This window comes from Gopherus flavomarginatus, chromosome 3 (genome assembly GCF_025201925.1).
Source record: "Gopherus flavomarginatus isolate rGopFla2 chromosome 3, rGopFla2.mat.asm, whole genome shotgun sequence".
Lineage (NCBI taxonomy): Eukaryota > Metazoa > Chordata > Testudines > Testudinidae > Gopherus > Gopherus flavomarginatus.
This window is the reverse complement of record NC_066619.1, coordinates 52,567,491-52,593,208: the sequence shown is the minus strand read 5'-3', so window position 1 is coordinate 52,593,208 and position 25,718 is coordinate 52,567,491. Positions and strand designations below refer to the sequence as shown.

The 25,718-nt window shown below is 41.2% G+C and overlaps 1 protein-coding gene across 8 annotated transcripts in view; it reads left to right on the top strand.

The window, feature by feature from the left end:
* SSBP2 (single stranded DNA binding protein 2) overlaps positions 1-25,718 on the top strand; it is a 548,369-nt gene that overhangs the window by 474,700 nt on the left and 47,951 nt on the right. For 6 of the 8 annotated variants that reach the window (XM_050944828.1, XM_050944824.1, XM_050944821.1 and 3 more), the window contains one exon: positions 8,356-8,445. The exons of the other annotated variants lie outside the window; for them this stretch is intronic. In XM_050944828.1, coding sequence (XP_050800785.1) covers positions 8,410-8,445 — 36 coding nt within the window. In that variant the 5' untranslated portion in view covers positions 8,356-8,409. The remainder of the gene's footprint in view (positions 1-8,355; positions 8,446-25,718) is intronic. 8 annotated transcript variants of the gene reach the window in all.

Here is a 25,718-nt window from a genome sequence, read left to right as displayed (position 1 = left end):
TCCAAACATGCCGAGCACCCATGTGGGTGTCAATATGATGTCACATGATGGAATTTCTGGGTGTTTTTTTTTTTTTGCCTGTGTAACGTTAATTGGGCACCCATGTGTGTACACATTATGATACAGTCTTTAATTACATGATTACATTTTTTCCACAGCCCTACCTCATTCAGTGTACACGATGAACTTGCTCTGGGGATGAATCAGGATTCTGTACTGAAGGAGTCTGTTGTCAGTAGGACCCTTCCTCATTTGCTGCAGAAGCTGGAAGATGTGTAGTGAGAGAGACAGCAGGGTACTGCAGAAAGAGAAAGGATAAGGTTAAGGCCAGTTGAATGCTGCCAAGGAGAATTGCTCTGTGTCTTCACAAAGTTCCTATGTGATACTGGGCATGTCACTGAAAGTGAAACTTTTCACAGGTGGTAACAGGAATTGTCTATTCCTCATTTTTAGGATTCCTAGCTTGATTTGCAGAAGTGCTATGCACTCACTGCTGCAACTGAAGTCAACAGGAGCTATGCTTTGAATGCAGAGTACTATACGATTATAAGTACTGTGAAAAAGCATGCCTTAGGCATCTCAGACTGGGCAATCAAAATCAATGGACACTTTTGACCTTAATCTCTCAGGCCCATATTTTCAAAGGTATTTAGGTGTTACTGTGCTCAGCATTGCAACGCCTAACTGATTGAGGAGCATAAATCTCATTTTCAAAAGAGATTTAGGCACTTCCAGATTTAGGCTTTGTGGAACTGTCACTTTTTGTGACAACTTTTCTTGATTTTAAGTTCTTGTGCATATATAAAATCAATATGCCCACCCTTGCCATGGTCACGCTCAGGAAACAATTAATGATATTGTACTCACTTGTCAAGATAATTAACTTACTCTGGGCAAAAGTGTGAATATAATTTTGTAAGACTAAGTTAAATGAGTCTATGTTCTGCAATGACTAAAAAAATTAGAGAAAGCTGTTGCAGAGACATAGCTCCTGTATTCCTCTTCAGCCAATGTAAACAGATTTTTAATACGTTCTATTCAAGGCAGCTAGTATGTAGTCTTCAGAAGCCCAAGTGTGAAAACAATACCTAGTGACTGAAACAAGAACTATTTCAATTAATATAAGTACAGTACGTAAAGAAGTAGGTAATTTTCAACCATTCATAACATCATATTGTTTTGATTGTCTAATAGAGCTCCGATTACTGTGATAAAAAGTAGGGGCTTGATTTTTTTCCCTTGTAATAAAAAGAAAGCCAGTATCATTTTGAAAATACTTGCATCTTGTTGAACTCTGTGGATTTCTAATTTTGTTCCACTTTACTTTCCCACTTATCTGAGCCTTGCATGTCAACCAACATCCTTCCTGCTGGAGACAGGTTGGGATACTTCTGTTCTATATGGGTTCTTATACCACACTCATCACCATAGTATCTGAACACCTTCCAGTGGTGCACTAAGCATTGTGAATAAAATCTATTACAAGGTGTTTGTTCTGTCATCCTCTCCCCAGGGGGAGAAGCATGTGCAGTTGAATGTCTTGTTTTGGTAGGTTTTCATGTTTTGGGTTTTTTTTTTAAATATGCCTGTTGCTATGTATTTACGTTTGAAAAGGCAAGGTCAAAGAAGTATACTTTGCACTTGGAGCAGAAGATGATGAGGTTTGTGATGGCCCTTAGTTCCTGGAAGAGTTCATTTCAGTGTCTTGAACTGGCCTCCAAGAAAGTTCTGTCTCCCACACAGAAGAGCTTTACCATTATTGTAGAGAGAGTTCCATTGTAACAGAGGAGCACAGTTATCTGCTATGGTCCTTATCTCAGAGCTTTTGGGTTTTTTTAGATATCCTGGGCCCAGCCCACGGTTCACATTGAACATAGACACCAAGAACTTAGTCATGGTTTGAAATTCTATGATAAGCCTGTGTAGAGAGTGCAGGGTGATGTGCTTGTAGTAGCCTGTGTTGCTGAGGAGATGCACTATAGCATTCTGTACATTCTGTAATTAGAGTTTCTTAAGTGCTGAAGCCTTCTTGCCCAGGTTTATCTCATTACTGAAGTCCAGCCAAGATTCGACAGTGCTGTAAATAACAGAGGTTATGTCATTGTCCAGGAGGATGGGATGAAATCTGCTGACCAACCGGAGAGGATAGAAAGAGTTACTTGCAGATGCTGCTATGTGAGAGTTTAGCGACAGTAAGCCCCCAGGAATGCTCGTAAGCTACAGATTCAATTGTCAGTTGTGGTGTGTCTCTTTAACCAGAGGAGAATGGACCATGACTGTGAACTCTTCAAAATGCTTTCCTCTGGCCACCAGCATCACCTCTATGCTGCTGAGTTCAGCTTCAGACAGTTGTTCTTTACAATTAGGAGCCTGTCATTGTCAGTCGCTTTGCTTGGGTTAAGCATACTCCCACTGGATTAAGGCTTCTGAGTCACTTAGGCACTTTTGAAAATGTGCCCAATGCCTAGAGCTACAATTTTGTCAGGGAGGTCATGGAATCCGTGACTTCCAGAGACTTCCGTGACTTGAGCCTGTGGCACCTGGGAGCTCCAGGGTCCCCCATCACCAGTGGTGGCTGGGAACTGTGGGGACCCCGAGCTCCTAGCCACAGCAAGTGGGGGGCATGCCCCAGGAGCTCCCAGGCACCATGAACTGGAAGCCACCATGGGTGGCCAGGGTGCCCCGAAGCTCCCAGCCACCACGGGTGGTGGGGATGCCCCAAGCTCGAAGCCAAGGGCAGTGGGGGGACCCCAGAGCTCTGAGCTGGGGCCCCCCATGGGTGATGTGGGGACCTTGCAGCTCCCCATTTTGTCAAGCATATTTTTAGTAAAAGTCATGGTTAGGTCATGGGTTCCATGAATTTTTCTTTATTGCCTGTGACCTGTCCATGACTTTTACTAAGTATATGCGTGACAAAATCTTAGCCTTACCAATGCCTCAGTGATATTTCTAGTCTTGGTAAGTTTAGGGGGTGAGAGATCAGAGCACAGAATTAAATCTAGAACTCCCACTTGGCAATACAGATCATTACTTCTAGGCCATCAGTCCTGCTCACTGTACAGATATTTTAAATAAGATTTTAAACATATTTTCTGTTAAATTACATAATATGAATTTATGGTGCTATAATTGCTATCTCTTCTTGTACCATAATTCCACTTAGACAAAAGTAAACTGAGTAAGATACTTCTCTGAAAAAATTTCCTTGTTATTTAAAAACCCTTGATACACTAGCAGCCTATTATTTAAATCAAGTTTCATTGACTTACTTTTGATAGAATGAAATCATAAATGTTATACTGTAAACAAGAAAAGCTAAAATTGAATGGCCAAATTAGTGAATAAATCTGGTTAGGATTGTTATGGATTAACTCAAGTCCAGTTATTTTCTTTACATAAATATTTTGAATCACACTCACAGTGTAGTGCACCACTCTTGCAGCCATAGTGCACCACTTACTGCAATAGAACAGAAAATGAAAACCATGCAATATATGGTTCTCTATGGATTATTAGGTAAACATGATTCAAATATTTGCACACAGTAAATTAGTGAAGTAGTCCATTAGGACTTTATTGCTTTATGTACTTTATAAGTTAAATTATTATTGTTGAAAATTAGTGTAAACAATGACCATCAACAGCTACTGATCATAGAGGCTAGTTTTAATCTTTGCATATTTTCATCTATTTTTATGTTGTCTAGAGATGCCTGGGTATACCAAGCAGATACAAATAAATGTTCTGGCTAATTTTTATTCAACTGGCATTTTTTAATCTGTTTTAATTATTAAGTGTAAAAGAGACACCGTAAACTCAGTAACTTGACATAAAACCAAACCTAAGTTTTCTGTTTTTAAAGAGAAATACTCTCGTATGAAGAGATTAAACAATTTAAATTCTCCCATTTCATCTTCTTATGAAAAGCAGAGAAAGCAAATTGCAAATATTTAAAATGTCAAACAAATGGAAATATGAATGATATACCACTTATATTGTATGTAAAAAGAAGCTATGGTTTGCAGTGGAACTGTGAAAAGGATTTCTGAATAATTCATCAGAAATAGGTTAAATCAGAATATTTCCATGCAACCCATTTTGTGGTTGTTTTATTGATCTGCTTGTTGTAAGTTTTAAGGATATATTTCTTCATACATTCTTAGACTGAAAAACATATTATGCTAAAGACAATGAAAATCTGTTTTATTCCATTGTTGTGACTTCATTGCTATTTTCTTTAAATTACACCTTCTGTCATGTATATTATGCAGTTTTCATTTTATTTATTTAGATTTTTTCAGGGACTAACAGTGGCTTTAGGTCCTTCACAATAATTTAAACAATATTCTTACAATTTCAAGTCAGTAATACACTTAATGAACACCATAAGCAAACAATGGCCAAAGTAGCCAGCATGATAACCCAGACTTTACAGTTGCTTTATCCCCTGGCCTGTTAACCCCTTCTCACCCCAAAACATAAGAGAAAAGATGAGCTTTGTAATGTATGCCTGGAAGCATAACAACTGGAGCTCTGGTAGACCTGGTGGGTGAGTTCCAAAGTCAAGACCCCTTCTTTTAAACTGAGGTAGTGTCACATAGGGAGAGACGCAGTCTCTTGGGTAATGAGATCCCAAATCATTTAGGGCTTTGTAGGTTAAAACCAACACACTGAACTGCACCCAGAAACGTTATGGTCCATAATCAAATCATGGATGACTTTAATAAAGTTAATTAACTTAATTAAATTAGTTAATTAAATTAATTAAATGTGCTTTAAACAGCATGAAATAAAGAGCTGGTTCCCCCAGCCAACAACATGCACTCCTACAGCCACAGAACTGAGACCAAATATCTTAACCGTGCCTTACTCTTAGTACAGAATGTCACACAAGATTATATATCTTTTCTTTTCCTCCCCTTATCACCACCACCAAAGGAATTCCCTTTTTCCCACCACCCCATTCTCAGCATATGATAAGATTGCAGCTGCAGTAGGATACTCAGACAAGCTACCTGAACCAATATGCACACTAACAGACTTATCTACCACCTCTTTCCATGTGCCCACATCCAGCAAAGCAATGAAAAATTCACTTATCTTAAACCTCTCTAACTCTATGGATCCTTCACCTCTACGATAATCAATATATCATCCCTCCCATTCCTGGATGCCCAGAATATAAGAAAAATCAGAGAGGACAAAGCAAACATAGTACTTATAATACCAATGTGGCCTTTGTTATATTGATAGATGGCTTCTCCAGCTGATCAGAGAACAGCCAATTCATCTTCCTCTGTGCCTGGACCTCCTTTTTCAACACTAAGGGAGTAGTCTGTTGACTGCCATGGGCTTTCTGTATTTTCACAGAGTTCAAGGAGGACTGTTACAGTCTAGACAGAACTCTACCTTGCGATTTTAGAGCATCCCTAGCATTTGAAATAACAGGATTTAGTGGTAACTTCCTAAAGGTGACTCTACCAGGTTTATCTGTGTATCATATATACATCTTGATTAAAGTCAAAGCTCTGTTGGCTTCCCCCACAGTCTCCAAGTTTCTTAAGGGAATAACTCAGGAGTCCCCAACGCGGTGCGCCTGCGTCCTGGCCAGCGGACAAGCAACATCATTGAGAGGCATCGCCGCCGAAATTCAGCGGCATTTCGGCGGATGCTCGACCGCCGCCACAGTCCTTCATCTGGCGCCCACCAGATGAAAAGGTTGGGGACCACTGGAATAACTAATGACTTTTCTTCTACTAGAAGCCCTTTCCCAGCCTGCTTTTAACAATGTCAATGGACCTGTCCTATTAGCCAATGTATCTAACTTCTTTAGAGTACCTGGCTATCAAAATGGCATTACTTCCATTAAGAGGGTCAGCAATGTCAGTGCCTTCAGTGTCTCTCCAGCCCGTATAATAATGCACAATGAAAAAATCATTATGAGACTTCACCCCAGCATAATGCCTAAAATGGGCTGAGATTTGCATCTGCTACCCTCCCTGTTTTCTTCCTCAGACCTAATATCCATCCAGGAGAGTCCCATTTATGCTCTTCAGATGTGAAAGGGCCCCTGTATTATTACCTGAAGAAGACTAAATCCTTAGAAAACAAACAGATTATTTGTTGCCTATTGGAAAAGGTGTAACGGACTGCCTATTAGTGAACACTCTTTCACACTGGATTAGGAAACATATTGTTATTTTTTAGTCAGAAAACCAGTACTTCTAGGGTTAAAGATACACATACACCACTAGGGCTACTGCTACTTCTGTAGCTTGTTTGAGACTGATCCCAACTGAAGAGATTTTCAGAGCAGCAACGTGGAGTTCTGTTCATATTTTCACTGAATACTATTTGTTGGATGTAGAATTGCAATATGATGCTTACTGTGGCAAGGCACACTAAGCATCATATGGTACAAATCATTTTTGCCTAGAACTACTCCTCTAATGGGGGACCCAGCTTCCTAATCTCCTGCAAGTGGGAATGCACAGAGGCCCTCAAAAAAGAAAAAAGTGTTATTCACTAATAACTGTTGTTCTTCAAGGGTTGTCTCTGTTTATTCACACTATACAGCCACCTTTCCCTCTGCCTTGGGAGTTCTTTGTATTTCATGACTTTGTAGGCTTGGGAAAAGGAACAGAGGTGGGCTGGGGGGCATACTGTGTTATATAGACAGGGCTGATGAGGACATCCAATCACCCCCCTCCTCCCAATGTGTGTAGGTTTTCTATACAATTCTACAGCTTAAAGTTAGAGGTACCAAATCCCATTAATGCACAGAGCAACCCCCAAAGACGTTACTAGTAAGTAACCCCTGTTTATGCACTGCAGTCTGATACAATATCACCTGATCATAGCTCCATTACTTTTTGGCAGTCCTTCATGAAAATGTTTTGTGACCCAAATCCCTTTGCTAGCTCAGGTACATATGACTGACTTTTGTGGTCAATTGCAAGAGTAAAGTATTGTAACACCAACCTTGCTGAACATATTACGGAGTCCAGAATCAGGATCTGTGAACTTACTAAAATAATTCACTGGGCAACAAATGTCAACAGTGCAATCAAGATCAAAGCCTTGTAGCCGTTCTGACTGAACTGTACTTCTTATAGCTTGGACTTGCTTCTGTGTGTGCGGACTTTACTAGCCTCTTTGGTCCCTTGTTGGAAAGTAACATACAGTTTAGTTACTAAATATACTACTGGTTATCATACTTGAGGAACTTATTCTAAAGAGTGAGTTGAACCATTGCAAAATCTGACGTAACTAACTGAATATTTATTTTTTGTTCAGTCTAAAAATGTCAGCATATCTACATGCCATACCAATGAAATTCAGTTTTCTAATGTTCCCAGCATTACACTATACATTTCCTTAACTAGACCTGAAAATATAATGTGTATATATACTTAATTTGGTTATTAAATGTAAAAATGACCTCCTTGGCCAGTTAAATTAATCATCATCAATAAATCTGTATTCCACTGGGCAGATATTGACAGATCATTAGGAGCTGAAATTGGCTTTTCATACTTTCTGTGCTCCTAAGAGTGTTTTCACGAAAGACTGAAAGGCTTTGAAGGTGATTCAGCCCCATACCCTAACAGAGTGTACTGCAGGAAAGAAAGCTGCTAGAAATTAAAAGCAATTGAAGTTCTAATACATGACAACAATAACAGTTTGGCTTCCATTTTTGTGATGATCTCCTGCTTGTAAATTGCTGGGAGCTACATTCCTTGCTTGCTTATTTCATTTGTAGGATTTGCAAAGGTAGTTAATTTCGTCCTCTGATTCGCTTCTTAGAAATACTTTTTTCACTTTCCTCTTCTTGTTTTTCCTTTCCAAAAATTTAACCAGAATTATTCTCATTAATCATTGTGGTTATTTGTGGGTCTGGTAGAATCATGAGCACCCATTGTTTTGAAGCTTGGTATGATTTTAAAAGAATATTAAGTCTGCTGAAGTTAAAAGTGGTTGAAAATTTCAAATAGATTGTATACGTTAACTTTTTTATACCAGATATATTTATATGTGTGTGTGAGAGAGACACACACATACATTTATAAATATATATAATACAAACATTAAATATATACATAGTCGTGATACATTTAATGGATGAATGTGTCTGTCAGTCCTCTCCTCAAATAACATATATTTGTGAACTAAAATTAACCATTTCATGTGTATAAAATGAGACTGTTACTGAATTACAGTTTACCTTTAGAGTAAACAATGAAAATTATATCCAGAGAGTTTACTTTCTGCCGTACTGCATTTTGGTCACAGTAGTTTTTGGTTTTATGCCTAGCATGCAATGACAAAGGTTTATTTTTCCTTTGTTCTTTTCAGAGTGCTGCAGCAGCTCCCAGTCCAGTGCTAGGAAACATTCCCCCAGGAGATGGCATGCCAGTAGGTCCTGTACCACCAGGTTTTTTTCAGGTATTCAGAAAAATTATGATTACAGACATTTTAGGATGTAGAAAAGCTTCAGTGCATTATTTGAAGCTGTGTAAAAAAGGCCTATTCTAAATTATATTATGCATCATGTGTACAATATTTAAGAGTTATTTTTAAGAAAAATATATGAGGAAAACAAGTGACCTCTTTGACTAATAATAAGAAATCCATTAAATACAGTATCAATCCTTCACAATTTCAAAGATAAGAATTTGTGCTATTTTATGGTTAAAGCTAGAAAATTAATATGTTATAATAACCTCTTATGAGGAAATGTTAGAATTATATTGATATTTTGGTGTAAGAATTGAGTTGTTGTTCATGTCTAGCTATATGCAAAGTGGAGCCAGAGGGTCAGATTTCAATGGGAGTTAGGCACCTAAGTGCATTTGAAAATCTCACCAAGTACCAATCTGCATGTTTATACATTTAAATACCTTTGAAATTCTTGCCCCTAGTGCATAACAACAAGCAAAGGAATCAATGCGTACTCTGCCTTCCCTTAAGGTTTGATCAGGTGAAATTATACCTTTGGTGCTTTGGACACTAGCAGTGCAGTATGCTTACCTGTGATAAATAACAAGCTGGTATGCAAGGCCAAACTAACAATTTCGGTCCAGGAATGGAGAGCTCATATAAATGATCTATCTGCTTCCTTTCTACCAGGATCAAGTTATTTTTCGTCTTACTGTGCCTGCTATTGCCGTGCAGCCCATAGGAGTGAATGCAACTATAGAGCTGGAGTAACTCCCTAATTTGGACCACAGTGAAGAGACAGACTTTCTACACTTATCCAAGTGTTGAGAGGAATTTTTGCTTCACATATGTGGTCTCCTGCTGAAAAATGAGTAAACTGGGTGTCCAGGCCTGGAGTGTGAGGATGGGGAGGTTCTTTCGTGTGAAAGACAGGGGTGAAAACCGGGAGAATATTTAGGGGGATCTTCATTCTCCTTTCCCACTGAAGACCATGAGACGGGAGTACTAGGTGTGTCTGTAAGGTATATCTTCACTCTCCTCCCAAAATAGGGGGTTGGTGGATATTTTTCTCGTAGGCAATCAGAAATCTTTACTGAATGCTTTTGTTCTGTATGCATGTGTAACCCTTCTGCCCCTCTGAGTTGGCAGCAACAAGGGCCGGGTTCAGTATCCAGGGGTTCCGTTTCAGTAACACAATGCATAACCGGCTCGAGCCCCCACCCAGTGACCTGGGACACTTACATACCACACCCTCCTGGGTGCCTCTCAGAGGCAATACTTCCCCTCTCGCAAGCACGGAGTCTGAGTGTAGCAAAATCCTTTTAATAAAGGAAGGAAACAATGCGGCATCCAATTGGAGAAACACCACAAACAGGATTATAACACAAACCATAAACAAAACCCACCTCCAAGTACATTTGGCAATGTCCTTTCCCCTTTAGGGTCTTAAGTCCAATTACCCCAAAGTCCAACAACCCAAAAGTCTCTGGTCAGTGCCACCCCAGAATTTCAAGAGTTTATCTGCCGAGTTTTACCCCCCTAGCCTGGGTGGAAAGGCGGGGGGGGGGGAAGAGTCCACACAGGGTGTTAAGGGACACCTTACGTGGGCCAGGGCCAACTGCTCCACCTCTCCATGAAGTTCTGCTTCAGCCTTCACCATGACCTGCTCCACCACATCAGCCGTGCCGCTCCTCCAGCTGTCCGTGCAAACCACTTCACTCTGCTCACTGCTCCATGGGCTGCTCCAACCACAGCTGCTCCAACCCACTGCAAACCGCTCCACTCTGCCATAGGTCTTCAGGCTCCCCCACAGGTTAACACAGCACTCAGTGATCTCAGCTCAGCCCAGCCCCTTCAGTGATTTCAGCTCTTAGTAGGGGAGCCCTAGTGTTGGTGCACCATTGGCTCAGTGTGAATTCAGCTCAGCAGTCTTTAGATGGACTCCTAATGGAATCAAAATTAGCTCTGCTCTTCAACAGTGGAGAGAGGAGGATGTGCAATTGGTGTTCCAGGCCCTCACAAAGGGCCCATACCATCAGGTACACACACCAGTTCCCAACCTCTCTCTCTTCATGGGGTTTTGGAACCCATGTCCCATGTTTAGCAAGTACCACCCAACCGAGGTTGAGTCATCTCTGTCACAAAGCAGTCCCACAGCTCCCCATTCACACAATCAGGGTGACAAACTTTTTTTTCCTGCCCCAATAACAAAGAAATTGGGGATCCCAGAGCTGTTAAAATAACCATCCCAGTCTGCTGTGGGCTTATGCTAAGTGGAGGGTGGATGCCAATGCAAATCTTTCCCCATTCTTTGAAATTCTTGGAATTCTTTCCACATTCCCTACAATTCACCACCAGATGTCAGGGGAGCGCTCATCCTGACTCTGCTTACACATGAGTGGTAGCAGTGTGCAGTGTTGTGGTAGCCATGTGGGTCCCAGGAATTCGCGAGAGAAGGTGGTTGAGGTAATATGTTTTATTGGACCAACTTCCGTTTTCGAGAGACAAGCTTTCAAGCTTACACTTCACATTGAACGGTCCCTTGAAATAGCTATACTAAACTATCTGTTCAAACCTTGTCATTAGCAGTGACACTTAGAGTTAGTTTCCCAGATCTGAAGAAGAGCTCTGTGTAAGAAGCTTCACTCTCTCACCAACTGAAGTTGGTCCAATAAAAGATATTACCTCACCCATCTTGTCTCTCCGAGTGATAGCAGGTCATCTACATGGAGTTCCTCTTCACACAATCATAGAGGGAGGTGGCGTTCTAACTGCAGGATTCACAACCACAAGAGTTACAGAAGTCTTGAACCTGGTCATAAGCCTTGTGTTTCACCTGCTAACCCAGAATCTCAGCCAAATTGTTCAGTGTAGTCAGGGCCGGTGCAAGGAAGTTTTGTGCCCTAGGTGAAACTTCCACCTTGCGCCACCCCCCTACCCAGCTAACCCCGCCCCCCCACGGCAGCTACCCCTGCCCCACTAGAGGAGCCCCCCCCCACGGCAGCTAACCCAGCCCTCCACCTGGGGAGCCCGCCGCCCCTGCCCTGCAGCAGCTACCCCCCTCCATGGCAGCTAACCCCGCCTGGAGAGTTCCCCCCCCCCCCCCGCAGCAGCTAACCCCACCTAGGGAGACTCCCTTCCCCACGGAAGCTAACCCCGCCCCGGGAGACCCCCCCCACAGGAGCTAACCCCACCTGGCTCCGCCTCCTCTGCTGAGCACACCGGCATCACTCTAATTCTCCTCCTTTCCCAGGCTTGCGATGCTGATTGGAGGAGAATTAGAGCGGGGGCTGTGTGCTCAGCAGAGGAGTCAGAGTGGAGGAGATCTGGGACAGGGAGCAGTTCCCCTGTGCGCCCTCTACCCCCCGTTACTGCAGGTGACCCTCCTTGCCGCCCCCCGCCCCAGCTCACCTCCACTCCACCTCCTCGCCTGAGCGGGCTTTTAGGTGCCCCCAACCACTAGGCGCCCTAGGCGGCCGCCTAGTTTGCCTAAGTGGTTGCACCAGCCCTGAGTGTAGTGATGAAAGAGATTTTGCAGATATCTGTTTGCAGGTATCATTACAAAATGTCCAGGAGTTGGCAGAAATTATGTTAATTTTAAAAAAGCACTTAGCCCATAGATCAAAAGTTACAAGCAGAAATAAAACAAAACAACAACTCCTGTTGTCTTCACAAAGAGCTTCACAGTATTAGCCTCACACCTGAGAAGGAAAAAGATCCATGTTTGTCAATATCTGGATGATTGGCTGACCTTGGTCATCTCTGAAGTGTCAAAATGTGTTGACAAATTTTACATACTGCTTTTATATTATAGAAAAAGAAGCAAAAAAGAAAGCAAAATAATATAAGGATGTCATGCCATCTAGTGGCAGCTGCCCATTCTCTGTATTAGCTGTATTATATGGATGCACTATTTTTAGCTCTGTTGTGCTGTAGCAGAGCTGACCTAATGCTCTGATAGAGCATTATTACAGGAAGAAGAATGAGTGAAAAGAAGTTTCATATTTTTTTCCTCCATGGTATTACAAAGAGCTAAGTTTAAGTAGCACTCAGGTAATTAAACTAACTAAAACAAGCTAGGAAATTCAAAGCTAATGATAACTCACATCTTCTTTGCGTTTCAAAACGAAAAGCCAGACAATATATATTTAATAAGCAAATAGCTTACAAGCTTCCGCAGAAAGATATAAAATGTATATTGTTTTGTGAAGAGAGAGGTAAATAAAGACTCTCAGGTAACTACAGTGAGCACCTTTACATCCCCCTGATTCTGAGGATAGCAGGGGGCCAAACCAACCTACCTGGAAGTTGGAACAGCCACAGCAGTTGGTCACTCTAACCTATACCAGCTAGAACTGTCTCATAGGGGCCATTCTGCCAACTAGGGATCAGCTGAGCAGATCATGCTCCAGGTCTGCCCCCTTCCACCTCTAGAATATCCTCTCGCACACATAGCTGATTCTGACACGCCCTTTACACTAGGAATGAGTCAGGAGGGATTGGCGTAACAATAGGATAGGAAGAATCCTCATCTGTCCTTTTAGAGCAACTTTGGAATGTTTGTAGTTATTTGTAGATGTAATTGCCCCAATTCTACAAAGACTTAAGCCCATTATGATTACTCACATGTGTAAGGTTACGCACATGCTTAATTTTTCGCAGAAACAGGGTCTTTGTGTCGTTGCTCTTGTAACCTCATATTTTATTTTTAAAATATTTTAAGTATGAAAATATAAATGAAACCCATCTTCAGTCTGTAAGCAGAGGATATTAGCACCTCAAAAGGTCTGAAAATAGTGTAGGTCAGGTCAGCAACCTTTCAGAAGTTGTGTGCTGAGTCTTCATTTATTCACTCTAATTTAAGGTTTCACATGCCAGTAATACAGTTTAACGTTTTTAGAAAGTCTCTTTCTATAAGTCTATAATATATAACTAAACTATTGTTGTATGTAAAGTAAATAAGGTTTTTTAAATATTTAAGAAGCTTAATTTAAAATTAAATTTAAAATGCAGAGCCCCCGGACCGGTGACCAGGACCCGGGCAGTGTGAGTGCCACTGAAAATCAGCTTGCTTGCCGCCTTTGGCATGCGTGCCATAAGTTGCCTACCCCTGGTGTGGGTGTATGTTTGTGTATGTGTTTCTCTCTCTCTCTCTCTCTCTCTCTAAATACCAGAAATAAAGTCAATTTTTAAAAAGATAAAGATGTCTGCTGGCTTTGATAATGCCATCCTGCAGTTATAGTAATTGTTTTATTGCGCACAACTATTAAAACAAATTAAAACTGCTTAGCTTGAGTAACTAAATAAGCTTTGTGCCCATGGTCTCCCCACCGCAAATACAATCTCAAGCAGCCACAAACCCACTGCTAGTTTTGGGACAGTATTAGGGGAAGGTAAGGGACTTAAATGACAAACGCCTTATAAATATCCAAGCTTTTGACTCGTATGTAGAGGAAAATATATGTACCCTTTGGGGTGAACAAGCCTGATACTGACTGTATGTCAAAAGTGGCATTACAGTGTCTTCTAAAGGCTGCTTAGGGGTGCTTGGTTTGTTTTTTGTTTAGTTGGTTGTGGATTGTTTCTTGCTGATGTTTTATAGTTTATATATAATGCTATTTTCTTCAGAGGTGAATCTGTCCTTGGCATAAATTGACAGTTGTACTTTCCATTGGACTTAAGAGATCAGTTTCATATACCAAAATTCATTGATGAAGATAATGCTTTTAGCTTCATAATAATAATAATATATTTAATAGCTGTAGCAGCAATAGAGATTCTTAACTGAGAGATCACTGAGGCTCTTAGTTGTCACTTGCCGGCATTGCTCCTAGAAATGAATTGTTCATGTGTTGGGTGAGGCATTGCTAATTTTTCAGGAATGTGTTCTTATTCTCAATGTTTATGTTCAAAACATCTGAATTTTAGAGGCATGGGTAAAAATAAGTTCATGTGATCCTTCCTAACCTTATTAGCTCCAGCTCAAATCATATTTGGAATAATTAGTTATATTTTGTGTAATGTTTTCACTCAAAATTAAAGTGACAACTCTTCAACTGATTTAAAATATATATACTTCATAGTACTTTTAAAATTGTACCGCTTAAGAAATCTCCATTAATTATCATGTGTATAGTTCGGCCTCTTCCTCTCCCAGTTGCTGGATCTTCTTGAGTGAGAAATAATCATTATATTTGCTGCAAAGGGAGACATATTCAACAACAATACCATTCCAACAAATCATCTGTTATTGAAATTAGTGTTACTTACTTCTCAAATTCCTGGTGAAATAACCCGGTAGCAGCAATAGATCCTGTTTGTAAGATCCTAGAGAAGTATTGTACGTAAGTGTAACCGGGTTTCGTATGCAGATTACGAGATGTGTATTCTGAGCACTGCAGTTATTCGTTCTTACTGTGGAATAGGTCCAGTAATTCTTTGATGAGGATAGAACATTGACCTTAATTGAAAAACTATTATTTGTTCTGATGATTAGTCTTTGAATCTTCAATGTAGAAACACTGAAGTCTGGAGATGGGAGCTATAGTCATTAGATTTTTATTTTTAATTATTTTAAATGTTGCACTCTACATTCTTAACTTGATCAATGTCTGACTGTTGCCATATTTAAACTTCTGGGGTGGGAGGCCTTGTCAAACAGCTATAAACAAATATAAACAAACTCAAATAATTTTTGAGGGGGACCTCATTTGAAGCACAAAGAGATATTCCTGTTTATGAAACAGAGATGTAGTTACCAGAGAAGGCCATCAAGAGAAGTTCTCTTACCTATGCAGAGAGTCTGGTACAAGCCATTTTATGTAAAAGCTAGTTAGTGTGTGATTTACTTGATTTGCCTTTCCCAAAGTACAGTTCTCATGTACTTGTGCCAAAAATAAAGCATAGACACGTGTAGAGTTTAATTGTTCAAATATGATTGAATGGTAAAGTACTTTTTGTTAAGTATTGATCATGGACTATCTGAGTTCTATAAAATAAGCCACATATTTGTGCTCATCAGCAGAATATGCCAGCACACATGTGGCATTTGGAGTATTTAGTCTTGGTTATCACTAAAATGTGTTAATCAAGAGTGTCTTATACACTGCAATGACAGTGATTGTTCATGGAGAACAGAGAGGAAACCAAACAAATTAAAATATGTGAATTGTAAACTAACTCTAGTCAATTCATTTGACACACATTTTATGTCTCATTTCATTCCTATGGAATTTTGTAAATGAAACCACTTATCTCATACCAGTAACTGTTGAAAGCACTTAGAAATCATATTATAATACAAGGAGCCTGAAAGAGGTATATTAAAAAAAATTCCTTTCTTATCACTTTTCAGTACTGATAGGATAAGAAGAAAGTGATATTAGAAAATTATATAATAAAATAAAATTTCATACTTTTGGAATGTAACAGCTAACAATTTCAAACTTTTTAACAAGGGATGAGATATGAATAAAAGACAAAAATGTGCATATGAAGGAAAGGACTGAGAAGGAAAACAGAAGAGAGAGAACATGGGACATGACAGATGAATTGAAAATGTAGGAGGAGAGAAGAACCTAGGATAATTTTTTTACCTAGATCATGTATCATGATGTATCAATTTCAGGACCTGCAATGTATGAATGGTGAGATTCTGAGATTCTGTCCTTATGAGAATCCACACTTGACTTACGCTAGATGCTAGTAATTTGGACATTCTTAGTATACCTGCCCTTGCAGTAGAAGCTAATTAGTACAGAATCATGTATCACAATGCCTATGTAAATTAAGGCTGTAATTCCATTTTAGGGCTTCAGGTAATATGCAGTACTCAAGTTTTGTTTGTGAAGATGGCAAAGATAGTTGACTCCTACAAAGCAATTAAAGATTCTAAGTTAACTACATGCAACCAACACAGTGTAAACATGACAATCCTTTTCTACCCTGAATGCTAAATTCTGTTTCACATCATGTTAGAACGCTAGGTCATTTCCCAATGTAGACAGGCCCCCTGTAAGGAGTGCCTTCAGCCTCTCAAAATGTTTAGGCATACAATATAAAAGGATTATTTTAAAGTATATTACTATTTAAAAAAATGTAAAAATTGAAAATATAAGAAGTAAAACAGTATGTTATTTTAATGTTCATTGTATTAAAAAGCTATTTTAATTTGATTTTTTTTCAGGTAAAAATGGTCTACAATTTAGGAATAATTTGGGGAAATTTGCAGAGCTTCTCCTGCCCATATAGCTGAAATTGATGAGAGTTGCTATAGTTCAACTCTCTCGCTCCCTCCCTGCAATTATCAGTGATAATGCATTAGTGCATTATTCTGGCCACCCACCAAACACACTCTGCCCACATGCATAATTACTCTGTGAGCCACATTTGTCTTTTGTGATCGTGTAGGCAGAGCTCCTTAGCCACAGATTCTACCAGTAAGAATAGGGATTACTGCTTCATCTCCTGTTGGTGGTCCAAATGAGCTCTGGTACATGGAATCTTTGAGGAGAGATGCTGAATCAGCACTCTTTCCATCTATTCTAGGCACACCCACTTCCTGGGCAGCATCCCTTAGGCTCTGTCTACATAGGGTGAAAAAGGTACTTTTTTTCAGTCAGTGTAGCTTAAAATGATTAACAGCCCTCCCTACCCCCCTTAACATCCATGGAGAGACAGTTTAAGACCTTATAGTAGAGGGAGCACCCTAGGAGGTTCACCTTAACCAGCTAAAACATGGTAAAATTCAATTAGCCTTGTCTGTAGTATAGTTAAGTAGTTCATTAGTTAAAACAGTTAGCAATATGTTGTGAAAATGCATCTTTTTATCTTGGTGTGAACAGACCCCAACACTGTCACCTAGGACAGTGGTTCTCAAAGCTGGTCCGCCTCTTGTTCAGGGAAAGCCCCTGGTGGGCCGGGCTGCTTTGTTTACCTGCCATGTCCACAGGTTTGGCCGATCGCGGCTCCCACTGGCCGTGGTTCGCTGCTCCAGGCCAATGGGGCTGTGGGAAGGGCAGCCGGCATGTCCCTCGGCCTGTGCTGCTTCCTGCAGCCCTCATTGGCCTGGAGCGGTGAACTACAGCCAGTGGGAGCCACGATCAGCCAAACCTGCAGACATGGCAAGTAAACAAACCGTCCCAGCCCGCCAGGGGCTTTCCCTGAACAAGCAGTGGACTGGCTTTGAGAACCACTAACCTAGGCTAAAACACAACAGCTAACATGACTGAAGAGGTATTACATTATATCTACAAGGGTGTTTAGGGGAATTTTCAATTACGTTAAGCTAATTGGATTTGAAGAAGTACCTTTTAACCCTCGGTAGACAGGGCTCTACTGCTCAGATGTCATTCACCACTTTTTGCCTCCTCACCTCAGGGTAATTGCCACATAAGAACATAAGAGCTGCTATACTCGATCAGACCAATGGTCCATCTAATCCATTATCCTGTCTCTGACAGTAACCAGTACCAGAGCTTCAGTAGAAGTGTACAGAAAACTATACAATCTTGGAGAGATCAACACACGTCTTTCCCTCCAAGCTTCTTGCAGTCTGACGTTTACAGTCGCCCTTGGCATGAGGTTACATCCCTGTCCATCGTGGCTAATAGCCGTTGATGGAACTATCCTCCATGAAGTTATCTAGTTCTTTTTTTAATCCAGTTATCCTTTTGGCCATCACAGCATCCCATGGCAATGAGTTCCACGGGTTAATTGTATGTTGTGTGAAAAAGTATTTCCTCTTGTTTGTATTAAACTGCTGCCTATTAATTTCATCAGATGATCCCTGTGGGAAAGGGAAAATAGCACTTTATTCACTTTTTCCACACCATTCATGATTTTAGAGACCTCTATCATATCCCCCTTTTAATCATTCCTTTTGTAAGCTGAACAGCCCTAATCTTTTTAGTCTCTCCTCATATGGAAGCCATTCCATACCCTTGATCATCTTTTCTGCCCTTCCCTGAACCTTCTACAGTTCAACTATATCCTTTTTGAGATGAGTTGACCATAACAGGACACAGTATTCAAGGTGTGGGTGCACTATGGATATATATAGTGGCATTATGATATTTTGTGTCTTATTTTCTATCCCTTTCCTAACATTGTTTGCCCTTTGACCACTCCTGCACACTAAATTGAAGTTTTGATAATCTCTTTCTTGAGTAGTAACAGCTAATTTAGAACCCATCATTATATATGTGTAGTTGGGATATTTTTTCCAATCTGCATTGCTTTGCACTTCAGTGTTGAATTTCATCTGCCATTTTGTTGACCAACCAGTCAGTTTTATGAGACTCCCATGTAACTCTTTGAAGACATCTTTGGATTTAACTATCTTGAATAATTTTGAATCATCTGCAAACTTTGCCATTTCAATGTTCACTCTCCTTTCCAGATAATTAATGAATATGTTGAACAGTTGGGCGACTCCACTGCTTATCTGTCTCCATTGTGAAAACTGACCATTTTTTCCTACCATTTGTTTCTTATGTTTTAACTACTTACTGATCCATTAGAGGAGCCTTCTCTATTATCCTATGACTACTGCATTCATAGTCATGTTAGGTTGATTTTAAAATGACTGCGTCCACAGAACCAACTCTGTTCCGTCGACCTAAAGGGTTCTTAAAATCGACTTCTGTAATCCTTCCCGACAAGGGGAGTAGCACTAAAATCGACCTTGCTATGTCGAATTTGGGATAGTGCGGATGCACATCGACAGTATTGGCCTCCAGGAGCTATCCCAGAGTGCTCTATTGTGACTGCTCTGGACAGCACTTTGAACTCTGATGCACTAGCAAGGTACACAGGAAAAGCCCCGGGAACTTTTTTATTTCATTTCCTGTTTGGTCAGCGTGGCGAACTCAGCAGTACAGGTGACCATGCAGTCCCTCCAGCATTGTAGACCGTAGAATGTTTCTACGCCCCCTCTATCATCTCCATCCCTGAGGTTATTGCAGATTAGAAGGCAAAAAAAACGCACTCGCAATGACATGTTTTCGAGCTCATGCAGTCCTCCCGCACTGATAGGGCACAGCTTAATGCATGGAGACATTCAGTGGCAGAGGCCAGGAAAGAATTAAGTGAGCTCGAAGAGCGGAGGCAGGACGCAATGCTGAGGGTAATGGGGGAGCAAACGGACATGATGAAGCATCTGTTGGGGGAGCAAACGGACATGACGAAGAGTCTGTTGGGGCTGCAGGAAAGCCAACAAGAGCACAGATCCCCGCCTTATCCACTGTATAACCCCCTACCTTCCTCCCCGTGTTCCATAACCTCCTCACCAAGATGCCCAAGAATGCAGGGGGGTGGCGGGTAAGAGGTTCCAGGCACCCAGCCACTCCACTCCAGAGGATGATCCAAGCAACAGAAGGCTGTCATTCAAACAGTTTGATTTCTAGTGTGGCTACAATAAGCAATGTGGCCTTGTCCTTCCCCACCCCACCCAGGCTACCTTGTCCGTTATCTCATTTTTTTTTTTAATTAAGAAAGAAAGAATACATGGTTTCACAACAATAGTTACTTTATTTCGAAGGGGGGAGGATGGCTGGCTGACAGGCAATTAAAATCAACCAAGTGGGCGGGTTTGCATCATGGAGAAACTCACACAACTGTCGCACCAAAACCTGGCCAGTCATGGAACTAGTTTTCAAAGCCTCTCTGATGCACAGCGTGCCTTGCTGTGCTCTTCTAATCTCCCTGGTGCCTGGCTGCTCGAAATCGGATGCCAGGAGATTTGCCTCAACCTCCCACACTGCCATTAACATCTCCCCTTACTCTCACAGATATTATGGAGCACACAGCCAGCAGCAATAATAATGGGAATGTTGCTTGTGCTGAGGTCTGACCAACAGCGCTAGCGTGCTTTTAAATGTCCAAAGGCACATTCTACCACTATTCTGCACTTGCTCAGCCTATAGTTGAACTGCTCCTTACTACCATCCAGGCTTCATGAGCCATGGTAGCAAGGGGTAGGCTAGGGTAGGTGCTAGCAGCCTGAAGCAGAAGCCTCCAGCTCGCATGGTATTCCAGGCAGAACTGAATCTCCATGAGATTAAACTTAAAGAAGAGAATGACCTGGAGTCTCTGTCTCCCATTTGATGCTCTAAGAGGAGGATGGCCATGTCTGTCCAGGCGCCCCAATTGACCTCACTGAGGAAGATTCCAAGGAGTCCTCCTAGAGCAGCAGTACCACATCTGTCAGCAGCACCCAGGAGGACCAGAACGGATCCCCCGAGCTCGTTACTGGGGAGCAGGAGAGCAGAGTTGCAGGGGAAGTGGTGGAGCCATACATCATGCCCTGGAGGTTGCTTGGAGCCGGGCAGGGAAGACGTTCCCAGAACCCCCGGCCAAGCTACATGTCTGACAAGGATGGGTACCAGTCCTACTGCACCGTCTGCTGTGAAGGCAAGGAGCTGCTGCTGTGTAGCAATGCCAGCTGATGCAGGTGCTTCTGTGTCGAATGCTTGGAGGTGCTGGTAGGACAAGGTACCTCGGCCAAGGCAAAAGAGCAAGATCCCTGGAGCTGTAACGTGTCAACCACAGAAGTGCTATGGGGTGTTACAGCACCAACCGGACTGGAATGTATGGCTGCAAGACTTCTTCACCAGCGACAAAGGACAGGAATATGATGCACCTAAAATCTAAAAAGGCCCACACATTTCCCAGAGTCACTATCCTTGATAACAGAATGTCAATGATTGCATTGGCTACTTGGATCACAGCAGCCCCCACAGTAGACTTGCCCACAACAGCAGCAGTGACAGTGAGCTGAGCAGGCTCCGTGCTTGCTGTAGTATGATGTCTGCACGGGTAACCCAGGAAGAAAGGTGCTGAACAATTGTCTGCCATTGCTTTCACGAAGGGCGAGATGATTGATTACATGGACCCCAAACCACCCGTGACAATGTTTTTGGCCCATCAGGCATTGGGAGCTTAACCCAGAATTCCAGTGGGCGGTAGAGACTGTGGGAACTGTGGGCTAGCTACCCAAAGTGCACCTCTCCATAAGTTGATGCTAGCCACGGTAGTGAGGACACACTCCGGCGACTTAATGCGCTTAGTAGGGGCATACGCAATCGACTGTATAAAATTGATTTCTAAAAATAGACTTCTATAAAATTGACCTAATTTCATAGTGTAGCCATACCCTCAGTTTGCTTAAGAGCCTTTGGTGAGGAATCCTGTCAGAGGCTTTCTGAATATACAGATACAACTATATTGTCTGAATTGACATCCTTAAAAGAATTTTTATGGATTGGTGAGACATGATTTCCCTTTACAAAAGTCATGTTGACTCTTCCCCAACAAATTCTGTTCATCTATGTGTCTGATAATTCTGTTCTTTAGTACAGTTTCAGTCAATTTGCCTGGTACCGAAAAGGCTTACTGGCTTATCATTGCCAGGATCGCCTCTCACATCCTTTTTAAAAATTGGTGTTACATTAGCTACCTTCCAGTCATCTAGTACAGAGCCTTGTTTCAATGATAGGTTACATACTACAGTTAGTAGTCCTGTAATTTCATATTTGAGTTCAATCGAACTCTTGGGTGAATACCATCTGGTCCTGGTGACTCATTACTGTTTAATTTTTCAATTTTTCTACTGTTGACCCATCGGTGTGCAACAATACAGATTTGTTCATAAAAAGAATAGCTGTGATTTGGGTATCTCCCCCATGTCCTCTGCAATGAAGACCAATACAAAGAATTCGTTTCGTTTTGCTGAAATGGCCTTGTACTTACTACCACTAGCTGTATGCTGCCATAAGTGAACTTAGAACCTAGGGTGAATCTCTCCCTATGTATTTAGCTTTTCTTTTTGAGATAAGTTTTCTTTTCTTTAACTTTTTTCAGGTTATTTTTTACATTAAATTGAACCGCACAGCGCAGCCTGCACATAGGCTATTGCAGTCAGGGCCGGCTCCAGGCACCTGCGCAGCAAGCAGGTGCTTGGGGCTGCCAACGGAAAGGGGGCAGCACGTCCAGCTCTTCGGTGGTGGGTCCCTCAGTCCCTCTTGGAGGGAAGGACTTGCCACTGAATTGCCACTGAAGAATGAGGTGGCGGCAATAAAGCTGATGCCGATCGCAGCTTTTTTTTTTTTCCCTCACCTCTTGGGGCAGCAAAAACGCTGGAGCCGTCCCTGATCACAGTGGTGGGCAACCTGCAGCACGCGGGCTGTGTGCGGCCCATCAGGGTAATCCACTGGTGAACCGCCAGACAGCTTGTTTACATTTGCACGGCCACCTGCAGCTCCCAGTGGCCATGATTCGCCCAGCTGCAGGCGGCCATGAAAATGTAAACAAACTGGCAGCCCACCAGCGGATTACCCTGATGGGCCACAGGTTGCCCACAACTGGGCTATCACATGCCTAGAAACTCACATAAAGATTAAATTTACTTTAAAATCTGTCTGCTTAAACAAATGTCACATTTCCAGGAATTGAAATTTGAACAACTTATTAAAATAGATAGAAATAAAAGAAGTCCTGTGTTTAACGCCTTCTTTCAGAGGCTTCATCCAATGTTACGGAGCAGAGAAAAGGAATCCAGAAATTACATGCAAAGGTGCCTTTTAAAAACCAAGTGGACTCATGGTAGTTTTCTAATGGGTTTTCTGACCATAATTTTCAAACCTGGATACCTAATGTTAGGCCACTTAATCCAAATGTAAGCCCTAAACAAGAGTGGCCTGATTTTCAAAGATACTGATCTTGCAGTTCCCACTGGTTTCAGTAAGATTGTGGATACCCATCATTTCTGAATATCAGGCTACTTATATTTATATATATTTGCCTAAATATTGCAAATTTTGCAATTTATTTGCACATTTTTGTCATTAAATATGAAAACGAATAAAAAGAAGTAACAATGGTCTCCAAATATTAGTTTAACCTCACTTGGGAGTAAACAAACTCTAATCCCAGTATTCAGAAAGGATGTTGATTTAAATAAAAGAGGTTTCTTGAGAGCCAGGCCACTTGCTGGATTATTATCTATAGGAATTAACCCAAACCCTGGTTGCTAGGTACAAGAAATCTTGAACATTTTATATTTCAAAATCAGGCAGGCTAAAGCTTAACAGCAAACAGAACAAAAATAGCTAGTAGTCACAATAGGCAGTTAAAGATGCCAGAGTCTCTATGTCATCTGCATCCTGTTGGATATTGTTTGTGGAATCCGACTTTTGTAACTTGTCCAGAAGTCATGCTGAATCATTATCACTTTTCCTAACTGTCTGAACCAGAATGTAACCAGGAAAAGTGCTGATGTTTCAACATATGCTTTTTCAAAGGCTTTCCAATAGGGAACACATTCTCTCCTTTTCTGATGGGTTTTTCCTGGGCTTTAGAATGAGAAGAATGAAATTTTGAAGACTGATTTATTTTTTTTTAAATAGAATGTATTTTTTGCTCCCCTACCAGCTGTTGGAATTCTTTCTTTGTCATGAATGTCTGTAACAGAAAAATAATGTTTTTTCCTGCACCCTGTTTAGGGTTTTTCAATACAGACTTTTTTTAAAACCTGCAGTCATTATAATGGGATCTTCTAATTTGTCCAGCTACATAACATTAAAACCACTGTACAGTCATTTGCTCCAGCCGTTTCAGTGAGCTCAGTAAATCCAACACTTCCAGCTCAGCTTTTATTCTCCAGAATTTCCACTCTGTTGGTCTGAGAGACCCTGAGGGAAAGGCTTGTGGAAGGAAAGGTTTTTCCCTGATAATTGCAGGGATAGTCTTCTCTGTGTCCAAATATTCACAATTTGAAGTATGCTTTAAGCTTTTCAGCTGCTTCCGGAATTACAGATTTACAAGTGTTGTTAGTTGCCAAAATCATTCTTTTTATCATCTTTCTAGTTAGACATTTGCTCCCTTTCCTTTCAGATCTAGACTTTGCTACCACGATCTCTGCTTTCTGACTTCTAGATGGGAATAATTCAATGTGCTTTTCCTATGGTTGTATTTGAAGACAGCTTGAAAGTCACAGCTGATGAAGATTTCATGGGCTGTCGTGCTTGAAAATGTAATCATGAGGAATTGTAGTAGCACCCTCCCCCCATCTCTGGTCACAGCGTTGGACAGGATCATTGTCTCTGGCACCCCCTACTGGACTCTTCCTCATCTCTGTGATGGCCTTTCCCAGCCTTTGTCTTCTCCTGAGTTCCTCCAGGTGTTCTGTGGCTTGGCCCTCCAACCAACTCGCATGAAAGTCTAACCACTTCCACTGGAACATGAGCAAATCCAAATGAATCTTAAAACTTATACCTCTTCCCCCATTTCAGAATCTACTTTAGTTCCTTTGTTGGCCCTACCTCAGGCTTCCCCTGCAGGAACCTAATCTGCTCCCATAATATTCTTCCTTTGTTGTTTCCTGGCTGCTAAACCCTATCTCAGGGCTTCTCTCTTCCAGAGAGATCTGTCTCCTCCGCAGTCTCTCCCCAACTGAGCTCCATTAGTCTACTTATAAGTCATAACTCCACCACCTCTGGCCAGAAGGCAGTTAATTAATCACTCCCCAAATGCAGAGCTTGACTAATTAGGGTTCTTTCCCTTGCCCAGGTGATGGGGGTTAAGTCCCCTCACAGGAATGTTAGATCTGTTTTCTGATGTTTGCACTGGCTTCCTGTTTACTTCTGGATGCAATTTAAGGAGTTGACTTTCATATATTAATTCCTAACTGGTTTACTCCTCATCTATCTTAAAGACTACCTCTCTCCTATGTACTACAATGGCAGCTGAGGTCCATTGGACACTCAGCTAACACCAAGTGATGATGAACCAAGGTCTGTTGGATGGGATAGGTAGACTGGCATGTGGGGAGAAGGAGTTGCATTACATGAGGTATGTGCGCAGAGCTCAGTAATTTAGATAATGTAGTTCAGATAAGTCTCCAGACCTCTAGATACATATGTGAACCAAACCTGAAATCCAGATCCTCTGTCACTATTATAAACCTTATATTCTTTAAAATGAAAATGTAAAAAGATAAAGTACTTGACATTTTTTATTATTCTGTTATTATGTACTTCTCAACTCTTCCAAGGGTATTTTATTTTATATTCCAGGCTTTTTAACTTCCCTTTTATCCAGTCAAAAACTTCCATTTTTGATTATGTAATCGTAATAGTTTATCATTTTACATATGGTGTGCATGGAGTTGTTCATGTTCTGCTTAAACAATAGCTGTATTAAAATTTTTAAGAAATGCAGCTTGGTACTAATCTTCAGAAAAGAATTTTAAAATATATATAGTTTTGCTAAGTGCTGCAGAC